Below are 15,997 nucleotides of genomic sequence, written 5' to 3' on the forward strand. Positions count from 1 at the left end.
CCTCATTTTACTGACCTCAGAAGGATAGAAGGCTGAGACAACCTTGATCCAGTGAGACTTGAACTGTTGAACTTCTAGCAGCCGGCAGTCAGTAGCAGTAGCCTGCAGTACTGCATTGTAACCTCTGTGCCACCATGGTCTCAATTTTGTGATTTGCTAAGCTAAAAGCAAAAGAATAATCAAGACAAAAGTACAGAAGACTTTTATGGATGAAACATTCATCCATGAATGTCCATTCAAGAAATAATTAGGCAAGTGGTGTCGAGGGCATTGCGATATTATTGTGCAAATGATGTACAACCCATGGGTATCCAAAAAGAGGTCAAAAAAGTCAAGATGGTGGCAGCAACCACACAATTGGAGCCCTGACTCTCTTTTTTTTTACATGCCTTGTGGCATATAGAAAAACATGGCAAGGTTTGATTGCACATTGCAATCATCTTCTTCACAAAGACACACAAAGATCATTTTCAGTATGAGTGGTCTCTTTCCAAGAACACAATTTCTTCCACCAGCCACAGGATTTAGGTTTGGAAATGCTAATTAGCACCAGGTCAAGTCTTCTTGGTTATAGATGCCTCCAGTGGGTTCTATTACTGATTGAATTACTGATTAAACCAGTGAAACTAGTTCTGATGTGTCAGTAGAAAAAAAGAAATGGGACATGGGATTTGTGGATTTGTAAGACCCCTCCATTTTGCTTCCCACATATTTAACTCTGAACCTTTTCCCTATAAGGGTTCATTTTTAGTTTATATTGTCAGGTAAGACGGCACGTATAGTAACAGAATAACAGAGTTGGAAGGGATCTTGTAGATAATCTAGTCTATCCCCTGCTCAAGCAAGAGACCCTACACCCGTGATGGCAAACCTATGGCATGTGTGCTGGAAGAGGCACACAGAGCTGTCACGCAAGAGGTCACCCGTAAGAGCCCCACTAAACATGTGTTGTGCGCACCGCCCACCTGATAGCTAATTGTCAGGTATCTGGTGTGCATGTGCAGGGGCGCAAGAGACACATGTGCATGTGCAGAGAAGTGCAGTGTGTGTGGGGGGTCTCGTGCACATGTGCAGGGGGCAGGAGGCTCAGCGTGCATTGCCTTCTGGGTGCTGGCATGTGAGTGAGAGTGCGCGCACAAGCATACACACAAGTTTCGGCACAGAAGCCCCAAAAGGTTAGCCACCACTGCCCTACACCATTTCTGACAGAGGGTTGTCCAGTCTCTTCTTGAAAGCTTCCAAGGATGAAGCACTCACCACTTCCGAGGGCAAGCTGTTCCAATGGTTAATTTTTTCTCATGGTCAGAAAATTTATCCTTATTTCTAGGTGGAATCTCTCCTTGATCAGTTTCCATCCATTATTCCTTGTCTGGCCTTCAGATATATTGGTAAATAGGTTGACCCACTTCTCTCTGTGACAGTCCCTCAAGAAATGGGAATCTTTATAGAGGGTTGGACTGCAAATCCCATAATTCCAAGCTGCAAGGGCCAGTGGAGATGCTATTTGCTTCTAAGGTTCGACACCACTCTTTTACTCCCAATCAGTTCAGCCATTCAGTGAGATTCTGTGCTCTGATTGGATGAACTGCCTACACTGGGAGAAATATCAGCGGTACTGTAATTTTCTTCAACAGATAACACTATCTTCCATATTTTTTAACAAGCATCCATAACACAAAGTTGAAAAAAAAATCCTGTTTCAGGGAATTTTGTTCGCCTCAATATAGCTTCCCAGAAGTAAGAGAGTAAATTGAGGACTGCTCTGACAGTATTCTGGTTACTGCAATAATTCTCTATAAAACTCCTACCTACCTCCAATCTTCCATAAGACAGACAAGTGCATAAATAAAATAAAAACAGCCTTTATTGCAGATATGAAGACCAGCTTCTACAGCTTCCTAAATCTGGGCAAATTATCCCAAATTGGGTAAAAGAAGGTTTTTCTTCGGGTAATGATGCATGAATCCATTACCCATCACAGCAGGACAATTAAATTTAAATTGACTTAAAGGTTGCCACATGTGCTAAAATACATTCAAAACTCCCAAAGTATTCCTTTTAAGATGAAAATGGATGACATTACTAAAGGTAATTTGTTGAAATGACATACAGATGACATTGTTTTTATGATACAGATAGTCCTCGAGTTAAGGCCATTCATTCAGAGGCTGTTCCAAGTTATGGAGGTGCTAAAGAAAAGGACTTGCAATCACTTCTCCAGTTCAATACGACTTTTTGATAAACAGTTTTGCATAATGAAAGCTTCAATCTGCACAGGAAACTTTCAGTGACTTGACTGTTACCACTCTTCTCACTAGATTCAACTGCCAGAAAAGACCATTTCAAGCCACGCTTTTGTGTGACTCCACATATCTTGCTGGTTCAGAAGCTTTTGCCTGGCTCAGTTTTCCGGATGCCTCTCAGTCCAAAATGCATTAGCCACAAAAGCCAGAGCTGCAACAAGGATTGTGAACCCGAGACCGAGCCGAATGGAATGGGCTGCCGTGAAATCAGTGCTCGGCAGAAGTGACTCTTTAAAGGAAAAAAAAAAGTGTATATATATATATATAGATATAATGTAAAAAGGAAAGCATTTCCACAATAGATCTTTATTACGCAATCTGACTTTCTTAATGATGTTTTGTATTTGATGAGCTTTTAATGGTTTGAACTTTAATAGTTTAATTATAAGACTGTTATTTAAATTTCGTTCTGGCTGGCTTGAGCACAACTGATTAAATCTTCCCAGAAAGGAACAGAATTGCCACTGATCCTTCAAACTTTTGTAATCGACTCATAACCAGAATTAAATCATTGCCATGATGTGCTTAACCATAACTGTTGAACAAACAGCTGGCTGAGTTGGCATACTCATGAAACATCCTTGGTGCTCTCTGAGCTTGGTTGTTTTCTTGCAGACATTTCATTACCCAAATTAGATAACATCATCAGCGCTAGTAAGGAATGGGTTTATTCTCAATTTACATTCTAGTGGCTTGCCCTGTCTGTACTGGTAAGAGTGCTTTGTCCAAAGCTGAAATTGTACCATAGTGAGATTTAATATAAGTAGGCCCTTGGCTGCCCCCCAGCCCCCTATTTCCCATTTTCTCTCCAACACCCAGTGAGATCCCTACAGAGGACAATCTCTTGACAAATGTCTTTCTGGGTGAATAGACCAGATCAGGAAATACAGATAGCTCTCAAGTTGCGACTGTAATTGAGCCCACAATTTTGTTCCTAAGTCGTGACGGTTCAAAAGCGAGCCACTAAAGTGGGTGAACGTGGCCAATTTTACAACCTTTTTTGTGGCTGTTGTTAGGGAATTATGGCACTCGTAAATTGAATATGGTGTTTGTTAAGTGAATGCTGAGGTTGTTAAGCAAACCCATTGTTCACCAGGGGACTTTTTTGTTGTTGCCAGTAATCAGAAATAAAGGCCAGTTTCAGCAAAAATATCATTAATCATGGTCATGTGATCAAAGAACGCAGCAAACAGCCATAATTGTGGGTCAATTGCCAAGCACCCAAAATGTAGGCATGTAACTGCAGTGGGGACCCAAACATTGGAATTTTGAATCCAGGTTGTAAGTAGCTTTTTGGGCTCCCATTATGATGTTGAATGGTTGCTAAGAGACTACAAGTAGTCCTCGACTTAGAACAGTTCATGGAGTGACTGTTCAAAGTTACAACAGCAGTGAAAACAATGACTTATGACCATTTTTCACACTTCTGACCGTTGCAGCATCCCCATGGTCATGTGGTTTACATTCGGATGCTTGATAACTGACTCACATTTATGACAGTTGCAGCATTCCGGAGTCAAGTTTTGCAATCTTCTGATGAGCAAAGTCAATGGGGAAACCAGATTCACGAAACAGGTTACTAATTTAACACCTGCAGTGATTCACTTAACAAACATGGCCAGTAAATTTGTAAAATGGAGCAAAACTCACCTAACAAGTTTGTCACCTAGCAACATAAATGTTGGGCTCAATTGTGGTTGTAAGTTGAGGACTATCTGTAATCATAAGTCGAGGACTCTACCTGTAGACTCTATAGATCAGTAGCCCCCAACCTTTTTTGTGCCACGGCCCGGTACCGGCATCACAAAATGATCCACGGCCCGGTACCGGCATCAGCATGCATGGCAAGGCGAGCCAAGCAACCGGCCAGCCAGCCGTCCCCCGCTTCTCCCCACCATCTTCAACTCCTCCTTTGTACCTTTTTTGTGCTTTTTTGTGCTTTCTTAATCTCCTCCGCCATCGGGACAGCTCTTCGTTCGAAGCCGCCGCCCCCCCTTCGATGAAACTAAGGCGCGAGGATTCCTTCAGGACCCAAACGCCGCTTTCCAACCAGAAAAGCTCACCCGGAAGCACTTTCTCGTCAAAACAAGATGGCGGTGCCCAGCAAACCGGCGGCCTGGTAGAAAATGATCCACGGACCGGTACCGGTACTGGTCCGGGGCCTGGTGGTTGGGGACCCCTGCTATAGAACATTTAAAAACTACTTTTATTTAGATTGGTTATAGCAACATAATCTTGTAAATCTGATTAGGCTTAACCCCTCCTAACTTTTATACTGATGTGAATTAGGGTGGTGGTGTCTGAAACACTTTTGTAATCCTCCCTCACTGTTTGGGTTTTCCTTCTTAGTGGTTTTGGTAACAGATCTTCCCCCTTTCTTTCAAAGCCATCCTCCTTATAAACTAGATCCTTATGACAGCAAGAGAGATTGGGATACAAAGCTGGAGGCATCAACCAGTCCATTTACTTAACTCTCCTTACATATGCAGACTCAGGAAAGCATCACTCACTGGGAACATCTGCAGGATAGACTCCAGCAATGTGGGGAGGAAGGCCATAATGATAGCAATAGCAGTAGCACTTAGACTTATATACCGCTTCATAGTGCCTTATGGCCCTCTCTAAGCAGTTTACAGAGTCAGCATGTTGCCCCAACAATTTTGAGTTCTCATTTTACCCACCCCAGAAGGATGGAAGGCTGAGTCCACCTTGAGTCTGATGAGATTCGAACTGGCAAATTGCAGGCAGCGTCTTGCAGACGTTTCATTATCCAACTAGCAATCTTAACGCATGGGCCTGATGGGCACTTGCCCGTGGGCCCGACCAGTACAAGGGCCCCATACTAATCTGTGTATATTAACCCTTCAATGCACCTTGTATCATATAAATACAGCACCACATTTATTACATTTTACTGCATCTTTTTATTAATACTAACATGCATTAATATAAATTAACACTGAAAATTAGAAAACTTCCAAAATTAACATTGTGGTTCAACACATGTGCAATGTCAGCCACTCATACCATTCCTTTTTATTCCTGTGAGTAGTTGTTGCAGGGGCCCCAGTACACTGCTTTGCCTGGGGCCCATAATGCTGTTAAGACAGCCCTGCCAACTAGATAATATCATCAGTGCTAGAAAGGAATGGGATTTGCAGTGATGATATTACCTAGCTGGGTAATGAAACGTCTGCAAGAAAACAACCAAGCTCAGAGAGGCACCAAGGTCCCCACACTTCCTCCTTAACTGTAGTACTTTCTTCAAAGTTTGGACTGTAAGCTCCTCGAAGGCTTTGCAAACCCTCATTTACCTTGATGGTACATCACAATCACCTCCGCTCTCTCAGTCTCTCCTGCCCTCATTCTCTCTGAACTCACCTTGTGTCTGCCTTATGGTGTCGTTGAGTTGGTTTTCCCCAAACTGGCAGCTCAGTTTTCCCTTGAGGTTGCTGAGGGCATCTTCTGTGAGCCCAAAGCTGGCGCTTGTCCCATTCTGCCATGCTCTGGTTTCAGCAAAGAACTCCCCATCAACATAGAGATGGAACCATCCCTCAGCTATGGGAGGCATTGAACAATTCACTCGATGCTTCCCTTCAGGGTCAACCAACACCTCTTGATATCTGCTAACATCAGACCCACCTGAAAAAAAAAAATCAGTAATTGTGTAAAAAGGCAATAAAATGAGTAAGCAAGGGAGTTTGCCAGGAATAGGTCAAAAAAGTCAACATGAGGATGAGGTTTGGATTGTAAAGTTGTGGTGGCAGTTTTGTCCTCTCAGCTGGTAAGTAAGAACTCAGCCTTCTTTTTGTTATCCTTTTATTTACTCCCCAGATCATATTGCAGAAACAAAAGCTGGATGGTTTTATTAATTTACAGTCATTCCCGCAAAGATTACTGGAATTTCTGATAATGTAGGGTGTCCAGACATGAACTTTTCCGTGTACTTTTTTCACACAAAGGAACAAATGAAAGGACCAAGAAAGCAAGAGAACAAGCAGTTCTCTGAAATAAATATTGTGGTACGGTTGTGTGTTATGTGTGTATGTATGAGTAAGAGAGAGAATAGTGCAGGAATTAAATTATGACTAATCCAGTATTTTCCCTTCTTATGCCACCTTTCTTTACTTCAAACAAAAGATCTTCCAGAAAATGGCAATTGTATATTAAATAACTCAAAAGAGTAACCTCACAAAGGGAGTTTACTAGGTGGGAGATCAGGATAAAATCAGCCATTTTAATCATATCCGAATATGCCTTTAAATTCAGTTTTGACTCAGCAATATATTCAGAAGTGGGTTTTCCCACCCCATTGCCTTCTTCTTTCTGGAGCTGAAAGAGAAGAACTGATCTCAAGACCCTCTTTTGGATTTGTGTCTAAGGCAGGACTAGAACTCACAATCTCCTAACGCAGGGGTCGCCAACCTTTTGGACCTCAGGGATCACCAAACTCATAATTTTAAATCTCAGGGACCACTAACTGGTTCTGAGGGTGTGGCCTAATTTGTGGGTGTGGCTTGTGGTCATGTGAATGACTGGGCAGGGCTTGTATGTAAATATTATAAATATTAATATAAATATTGATATTTTTTTTATAAAAAAAGAGCAACTTTTACCCCAAATCAGGCAAAGCAGGCAGGCAGATTGAGTTGCTCACAGAATCATTCAGTGATCTGTCTATCTGCCATCAGCTAGCTCAGTCTCTCAAATTTGCTTGCCAGGAGTCTGCACTGAGTAATAGAACCTCCAGTCCTAAGGGAGGTTCAGCTGTGCTTAAAAGCAGAGCCAAAGATCTAAAGACTAGCTAGAAAGCAAGAAATCCAACCGTTTCCTTCTTCCTAGCTAATCTAAATTCCCTGGCACAGCAGAACAACTGATGGTCGAAAAAAGGAAAAATAGCAATTGAACAGGCAAATTTGCCGGGTAAGGAGTGAATGGGCAGGGAGGGTTCCCATGGGCCATGTGGGCAGCCTTGTGTTTCTGCGCAGCCTGGATTAATTGCTTTGGGGAGGGTGTTCAGGACTTTACAACCCATATCTGATTATAAAGGAGACAGATTAAACTCCACAAAGGCATCCATACAAAGTTTTTTTTATTGGTTCATCAGGCATCCTCAAATATAACTCACAGTTATGTCAGGATTCATCTCAATATCCAATTCTCTGCATAGCTGAACTTTATGGTGTAAAAGGATAGTGCTCTCTTCATCCCATAGTAGTGGAGCAAAGGTGACAAACGCCAGCATGATGCTGGGGTCTGAGCAAGAGTGAGAGAACCTCCCCCAACCCACCAAGGGTCAATTCAGTGACCAATCAGGATTACAGATGTGGCCACATGACATAGACTACATTTCCCAGGATACCTTAACTACATTTACCATGACACATTTCCTTAAGGGGACAGCTCCCAATTCCTAACTAACTATCCCAATTCCCCATTAACTATAAAGTGTCTGGACAGCACATTCCCTGCCTGGAATTATAAATTCTACTACTAACTAACTATCAATTAAACTATAAACTAAAATAAACAGTAAACAGTAATAAAGCATCAAACAAAACAAAGCATGCAAAGCTTGAGGTTCAATCTTAAAATTCAGCCTTTCTCTGCAGCAATACTAGGTCGGTGACCGGTCTGGTGTAGAGCGGCTTGGTGAAAGTCTGCTGGTCGCTTCTGATGACCTAGTAGGGTTTCATAGTGAAAGTCTGCTGGTCGCTTCTGGTGGCCTTTTAGGGTGGACAGGTACTCTTGCTTCCAACAGTTCTAAGGGGTGTTGACAAGTGGTTGAAATGGATGTTGTGAAGACATCTGCCCATGTAGAACGTCTTGGTGAAACTCTGCTGGTCGCTCCTGGAGGCCTTTAAGAGTGGACCGGTATTCTTGCTTCCAATGGTGCCAAAGGGCGTTGGAAGGCTGTTGGAATGGATGGTGCAAAGGCATCTGCCTGGGCTGGGGTCTGCTGTCGATCGACACAGACTATTCCTGAGATTCCGCATCCCAGTTCTGTCTTGAAGTGAGGAAGGCATTCGCCCTAACTCGCCAATTGATGGCTACCTTAAATCTAACAATTGTGTGTGGATATTTAACCCTCCCCATGCATCCCATATGGGAGGGGCATGGGAACGCATGATTGGAATAGCTCGCAGAATCCTGGATTCCATGTTGATGAAGGCACCTATGCTGACACATGAGACTCTATCCACCCTGATGGCAGAAGTCACAGCCACCATCAACAGTCGACCATTAGTTCCGGTTTCCTCAGATCCTGAGAATCCGACTATTCTCACTCCAGCTACCTTATTAACTCAGAAGATGGATGACTGGCCCGCACCGTTAGGGAACCTTGACTCTAAGGACTTGTACAAACAACAATGGAGACAAGTTCAACAGCTTGCCAATACCTTTTAGAACCGTTGAAAGCAAGAGTACCTGTCTACCCTACAAGACGTTGTAAATCGAAGACCAAAGAACTGAACCTCAAAGAAGGAGACCTTGTCTTGCTAAAAGACAAGGATGTGCATCTGAACTTGTGGCCTATGGGACTTGTGCAACAAGTCCTACCCAGTTCTGATGGACTAGTCCACCAAGTCAAGGTCCTGATAGTGAGGTCGCAAGATTCTTCCTGCGACCAGCAGACTTTCACCAAGAAGCTCTGCACCAGACCAGCCACCGACCTAATGTTGCTGCGGAGAAAGGCTGAACTTGAAGATTGAACCTCAAGCTTTGCATGCTTTGCTTTGTTTGATGCTTTATTATTGCTTACTGTTTCTCTTAGTTATATAGGTAATTCATATTTAGTTGGTAGTGGAATTTATAATTCCAGGCAGGAAGTGTGCTGTCCTGACAGTTTATAGTTAATTGGGAATTGGGATAGTTAGTTAGGAATTGGGAGCTGTCCCCTTAAGGGAATGCATCATGGTAAATGTAGTTAAGGTATCCTGGGAAATGTAGTCCACGTCATGTGGCCACATCTGTAATCTTGATTGGTCACTGAATTGACCCTTGGTGGGTTGGGGGAGGTTTCTTCACTCTTGCCTAGACCCCAGCAGCATGCCGCTGCCTCACCCCCTTGCTCCACCATTATCGGAATGAAAGGAGAACGATCCGTTTACACCATAAAGTTCAGCTATGCAGAGAATTGGACATTGAGATGAATCTCGATGTAACTGTGAATTATATTTGAGGATGCCTGATGAACCAATAAAAGGACTTTGTATGGATGCCTTTGCGGAGTTTAATCTGTTCTGGACTTTACAACCCATTTCTGATTATAAAGCAGACAGATTAAACTCCACAAAGGCATCCATACAAAGTCTTCTTATTGTTTCATCAGGCATCCTCAAATATAACTCACAGTTACATCGAGATTCATCTCAATGTCCAATTCTCTGCATAGCTGAACTTTATGATGTAAAAGGATAGTGCTCTTTTCATCCCATAGTAGTGGAGCAAAGGTGAGAAACGCCAGCACGACGCTGGGGTCCGAGCAAGATTGAGAGAACCTCCCCCAACCCACCAAGGGTCAATTCAGTGACCAATCAGGATTACAGATGTGGCCACATGACATGGACTACATTTCCTAGGATACCTTAACTACATTTACCACGATGCATTTCCTTAAGGGGACAGCTCCCAATTCCTAACTAACTATCCCAATTCCCCATTAACTATAAACTGTCTGGACAGCACAGGGGGTGCTCTGGGGGTGAGATTTCTCTGCGGCCCACCAAAATTTTCTCATGGCCCACCAGTGGGCCACCGCCCACCAGTTGGTGATCGCTGTCCTAGTGATTGGCTCAAAGTAACACAACTGGCTTTCATGCTTAAGGCTGGTCTAGAATTCAGTTCCTGGTAATTGGTTCAAAGTCACTCAATCGGTTTTCATGCCTATTACAGGACTAGAGCTCACAAGCTCCTGGTGATTGTTCCAAATTCACCCAGCTGGCTTTCATGCCTAAGGTGGGACTAGAATTCAAATCTCCTAGTTTCTGGCCTGCTGCCTTTAACCACTATACCAAACTCTGTCTCAGTCAATCCCAACCTGGAGCCACCATTCCCCACCCATTGTACAATTCAGGAAAGATCCATCTGCTTTAATTTCGGCAAGATGTAACCTTCTTGCCTTTCCTCACCCAGGACTTTCAGCACCACAGGGTTGCTGGCATTGGACCAGATGACAGGGTCATTGAGGCTGTGGTAGTAGCACGTGTACCGTCCTTCATCAGTCTTTGAGACATTCTTCAGGGAGAATTCAGCCATGTTGGAGTTCCCTTGAGGAGTGACCTCATATCGGAAGTCCCTGGCCTGGTAGAAGACGAAGCTGACACCTGAAAAGGGAGCCCAACAATGGAGTATCCAGTCCTGTCCCACTGAGATTTCTGTGCTGGGACTTGCAACAATTGACGGCTTCAGGAAATGCACTGGAGGAGACAAAAGCCTTACATTTATCTTCAGGACTAACCAAGTTAATTGATTATGGTATGGTTATTATAATGTATGTGGCCCACCCTCTCTACTTATTGCAGGGTTTCAGCAACTTTAAGACTTGTGGACTTCAATGCCCAGAATTCCCCGGCCAGTCATGATGGCTGTGAAATGCTGAGAGTTAAAGTCCACATATTGCCAGGGTTGGATATTCCTGCTCTACAGTAATGTTTCTCAACCTCAGCAATTTTAAGAACTTCTGAGAGTTGAAATCCACACACTTTAAAACTGCTGATGTGCTGTATTAGCATACTCCAAACCCTCGCAACTGATTGGTCCAGACGGACAGCGACCTGATTGGTCGAAGCCCCGGCCGTGATTGGAGCGCTAAGAATCTACCGCGATTGGCTGTGCCGATCGCGGGAGATTCAAAGCGCTGCCATTGGCTGCCGAGCCGCGAGCCAGCCCTATATGAAGGGCTGCCGCAGCTTGTATTCTTCAGACTATCCTTGCACTAAATAAAGAGCTGAACTCACTAGAATGGTCTCGCGTCTCATTCGAACTGATCCACCTCAGATCTAACAGCTGAGGTTGGGAAACACTGCTCCAGAGCATCAAATGAAGCAAAACACAATAAAAATTAATCTCTGCCTAGTGTATGCCAGTACCCCAGGCAGGAAGGAATGGAAAACAATATATTTTCTTTAAGAATAGTAGCGAGATCTGTTTCCTTGGAAGCAAGCTTTTCTAATTTAAATAAAGTGTGGCTTTTTATTGTTTTTTTTTTAAATGTAGATAAAAACCAAGTTTTTATATCTGCAATTAGAACTCGGCATTCCTAGCCAAGCCTTCTTTTAGCTGGACAGGCTGAGGACAATGGGAATTGAAGACTTTATAAACCAGAAGTAATTTTACAACTGAAAATAATTGCTCTTCCACAGGTCTGGGTGCTCTTCTATCCTGCCCCAGTTTGGATCAGGGTTGATGTTTGATCTCATCTGTACATATTTCAAACAACATATACTTAGTTAGGATTGAAATATAGTGTAGCTTTTCAAAATTAAAAAAAGGGATTCTTCTTTCTTACTTTTTTTTTTTTTTTTAGCTTTGGAGGTAAATTAGCCTTGATTGCAGAGAATAGCAAATAAAATGAGGTTCATTGAAACCAATTTTCAGCTTTCTGCACAGAAGAACTATAGGATGTACAGGTAGTACTTGACTTATAACAATTTGTTGCAAGAGGGAGGGAGAGAGGGAAGGAGGGAGGGAGAGAGAAGACAGATTCAGCTTAATACTCACCTTCTGTGATGTTTGCAGGCTGGCTGAGTGGAGAGCGGATTGCCTTCCCAGCCTCCCAGATTTCATAGCTACAATGGAATTGCTCATCTGGGCCAACTTCATGGACTTCAAAGGTGGCAGTAGATTCTGTTGGCAAAGCTTTCTTTTGAGCTACTGGCTTCTGGCTGCCTCCCATGTATAAGGAGAACCAGCTGCCTGCATATTCCTCCTGGGCAGAGCACTGAAGCTGGTGCTTTTCCATTGCACCTTCAGCTTGGTGCCATACAATGGATGGCTTTGGCAGAGCTGGAGAAGAGACGGAATGGGGAGGCTTGGATTACCGTATGTGCCAAGCCCAGTGTGGTTTGTTTGGTTTTGGTTTAGTGCATGCTGTGTAAATCATTCCAACTGAAGGTTACTCAGTCAACCATGATTAGATAAACCAAACTGTAAGATGATGAATAATGCTAGCCAAACAGAGTTTACATTTGTACAAAAAACCAACCCATAGGTAAGAGGGAATAAAGATGAATGCACCACCATTTTATTTGGTGTCCTGTCCAAATCTAGATCAATCACTGTTGAACTTCACCAAAACCAGAATTTGAATCCAAAACTCCATAGATTCTTCAAAAACCAACTGTTACAGCTATCAGTCTGGCCTGCAAAAGTTAACACAACTACCAGATGACACCAGCAGATTAACAAACACTTTTTTGTTGTCTTCTAGTGGTCATTTAGATTTTTGCATACCTGAACTGGCAGCTCTAACAATAATAGCTACTCTGCATTCGGATTGCCTGTTTCACCTGGGTTAAATGTCTGCCTCTGGTTAATGAGTCCTGAAAGAGGAAGAGATATTAAAATGGCTGTGGGCATATCCTCATTACCTCTTTTTGATGGGTCAGCAAGTTGTGTGAATATAGACAGGGAGAACATGATGCTAAATCTAGATCAAGTATTCTCTCTGCAATACTGTGGACAGAAGTGTCATCCAAGAAGTTCAGAAATAGCTTTTTGTCTTACATCTGAGGTGGCTAGCCTGATAAACTCAGAAAAGTTGGGTTGTAACTTCTAGAGCTCCAAACATTTCAGTTCCAGCACAACCAGAAGGTGTTGGACTGGGGAAGGCTGACAGGCATACAAAACCCTGGTTCAGTGTCATGCTAGACCATTGTTTGTTTTATTGTAGTTTGCAGAATCTGCTGAAATTGATTGGATTCATGCATCACCCCAATCCCAGGGGCTCAATTCACATATAATCCTGCTTCAGATGGAATAACAAGTCCCTCCCTTCCCCACAAGTTATTGTGCCCAATAGAAAACGCTAAGAGCCACTTTGATGTAGTGGTGAAGGCACCAGGCTAGAAATAAGGAGTCTGTGAATTCTAGTTCTATCTAGGACAAAAGCCAGCTATAACCACAACCCTAACCCTAACCCTAGGAAAGAGGCAATGGTCTTGCCAGAAAAACTGCAGGGACTTATCTAGACAATTGCCAGGAGTCAAAAGGCAAGCAAGAAAGCCTCTTTACTTTTCACCAGTTAAAAAGCTGCAATATAAACGAATGAATAGTTATTTATGCTCTGCCTTTTCATAACACCCCAAATCATCTTACTCTGGCCAGCAGCCCCTTCATCCCTCAATAGTAAGTCTGGCTCCACCCCTAGAAGAACCATTCCTAGGATGAAGGGTTATAGAGTCTCAAGGATCCTTCCCACCAATACTCACAGATTGTAAGGAGCAGGAAAGGGAGAGTAACGGGCATCTTTAGAGAGATGCAGTCTGTAAATGAGGAAGAAAAAGGCTCAAAGCTCTGAGAAATGTGATTATTCCTTCCCAGGAAACAGTGATAGATCATCAGTCATGATGGTTAGGAAGGGAAGTACAAGAGGAAAAAATGTTTTTTAACTAACGAAAGAAAAAAGGAATTCTGATCTGAGCTGCTTTATTTTAAGGTAAGCAGAAAAATCTGGCAAAAAGTGGTATCTTGATAATGGCTACATTTATACTGCATACTAAGTCATGGTTTACTTTGGATGACTAAATTATCCTTACCTGATTTGGTTCATACACTACTTTACACTATAACCATTGGTTAAACCATAGTGCCTCATATTCAGACTTGCCATAAACAAATACAGTAAAGTAAATCACATTTGGACTTGTGTTTTGCAAAGTCTGCTTGATTCACAAAACAACCTTATTTGCAAACTGAGAGCCAGTTTGGCCTAGTGTTAAGCACCAGGCTAGAAATCGAGAGACCACGAGTTCAAATCCTGCCTTAGCCATGAAAGACAACTGGGTAACTTTAGGCCAGTCACTCTCTCTCAGCCCAATCCACCTCACAGGGTTGTTGTGGGGAAAATAGGAGGAGGAAGAAATATTAGATATGTTCACTACCTTGAGTTATTTGCAAAAATAATAAAGGCAGGATACAAATAATAAAATAAAATAATTGAGCAAATCACATTTTGAATTATTATGTTGTGTAAGCATAGCCATTGTGTTGTGTGAAGTCATCTATTGTGGTATGCAAACCAGAGTTTATAATTCAGCTATTTACACTGCAATTTGTTGTTGTGCTTTGCCCTATAATAAGAATAATGAAAAATTGACAAATGATTCAAAATGCAGATCATGCAAAGAGGCAAAAAAGTAGTTATGCAAAAAAGATCACTTAGCAGATTATAAAGCACAGTTGCCAAAATGATTCACTGGAACATCTGTAAAAGTTATCCTGTGCCAGTAATGAAAAATTAGTATGAACATAGAGTTGAAAAATAAAAAAAATGAGTGTGTTAAAATATTGTGGAATTTCTGAATACAAACCTAACCAGTAATTCTTGGCACAAAACACAACAGATTTAAAGAAGAACGTGTAGATAATTGATAGTAGGAGATAGTAGAATAGAAGCAAAGAACTGGAGATGAACATAAATTATCAAGACCTGTAAACCAAAGTTCAAAGATTACTGGCTGTGATGGTCTCAATGGTTATCGGCATATAGGATGCTATACCAAAAAAATGTTGGGTGGCACTTAGAAAATCTGCACATTGACAAAATTTCTGTATAATTGTAAAAGGCCACACTTCTTGGATCTACACAAGTGTAGGCTGATACCTTATAGCATCAAAAGAATTCAATGTGTACAAGGACAATACCAGCAAAAGAACTGATAGTCATGACCCCCCTTTATTGTGAACAGATAATTCTTTAAACTTCTATGCCATTCGACTCTCAACAGCCTAAATGCCAGTTATTCAAACTATGATTTAGAGCCAGCAGTAGAAATCCAGTTAAATCTAGTGAATTGTCCAAAGTTTAGTTACATACTTAGAAGGCATTATCTGGCACTTCAGCTTGGTCTATTTTTCCCCCCTCAAAAAATAAGAGATGATCACAGGTGAGGTTCACTAAAGACGTCTCTTTTCGTAAAACAGATATATGCTGCAAAAAACTAGACAAGCCACCAGATGACTCCACCAAAATAAAGACTCCTTTCAGTCTTTGCCACCATCTATTGATAGAATAGAATTCTTTATTGGCCAAGTGTCATTGGACACACAAGGAATTTGTCTTGGTGCAAATGCTTTCACTGTACATAAAAAAAAGATACATTCATCAAGAGTCAGGAATCATCAGGTACTATCTATCTATCTATCTATCTATCTATCTATCTATCTATCTATCATCTATCATCTATCTATCTATCTCTGAATTTCAAAAGAATTTCAGTATGGAAATGTAAAGGAAAAATTATAAAGGGAGGTCACTGTCAACACAGACTATAGCTGTACAAAACACAACATTTTTATCCTGTGGCCTGCATACTTCAAAGGGGAACTGATTTTTTCTCTCTCTCAAAAACAGGATCTTGTGATCAGGATCAAGCAATGTTGAAAATGTCCTTCACTCAGGGGTAGGGAAAGACCCTGATGATTCAGTAGGAAAAAAGGATGGTTAAGAGAACAGCAGTTAGTCATTTTTC

General features: G+C 42.0%; 1 protein-coding gene across 2 annotated transcripts; it reads right to left on the minus strand.

Annotated features, from left to right (window-relative positions):
• Nucleotides 1-2,092: 2,092 nt before the first annotated feature.
• LOC113421809 (T-cell-interacting, activating receptor on myeloid cells protein 1-like) lies at nucleotides 2,093-13,803 on the minus strand. Of its 2 annotated transcripts, none has more exons than XM_087947638.1 (5): nucleotides 13,736-13,803; nucleotides 12,027-12,311; nucleotides 10,436-10,630; nucleotides 5,685-5,945; nucleotides 2,093-2,532 (listed from the first exon to the last, which is right to left on the minus strand). In XM_087947638.1, the coding sequence occupies exons 1-5, from the start codon at nucleotides 13,770-13,772 to the stop codon at nucleotides 2,402-2,404; spliced, it is 909 nt and encodes a 302-aa protein (XP_087803764.1). In that variant the 5' UTR covers nucleotides 13,773-13,803; the 3' UTR covers nucleotides 2,093-2,401. The 2 variants fall into 2 exon arrangements, with proteins under 2 accessions (XP_087803764.1, XP_026538193.2); XM_026682408.2 differs by having other exon boundaries at nucleotides 10,436-10,723.
• Between the last annotated feature and the right edge of the window lie 2,194 nt (nucleotides 13,804-15,997).

Source organism: Notechis scutatus, chromosome Z, assembly GCF_049901735.1.
Source record: "Notechis scutatus isolate UNSWTSFEM ecotype Mainland chromosome Z, rNotScu1.2, whole genome shotgun sequence".
Taxonomy (NCBI): Eukaryota; Metazoa; Chordata; class Lepidosauria; order Squamata; family Elapidae; genus Notechis; species Notechis scutatus.

Excerpts from the sequence above, each read along its gene's own strand:
- LOC113421809 (XM_026682408.2), bottom strand. The coding sequence starts at position 13,772 with ATGCCCGTTACTCTCCCTTTCCTGCTCCTTACAATCT. Across the intron at positions 5,946-10,435 it reads TGTGGTGCTGAAAGTCCTGG|GTGGGTCTGATGTTAGCAGA; the intron begins GTGAGGAAAGGC and ends TTTTTTTTTCAG. Across the intron at positions 2,533-5,684 it reads CACCATAAGGCAGACACAAG|AGTCACTTCTGCCGAGCACT; the intron begins GTGAGTTCAGAG and ends TTTCCTTTAAAG.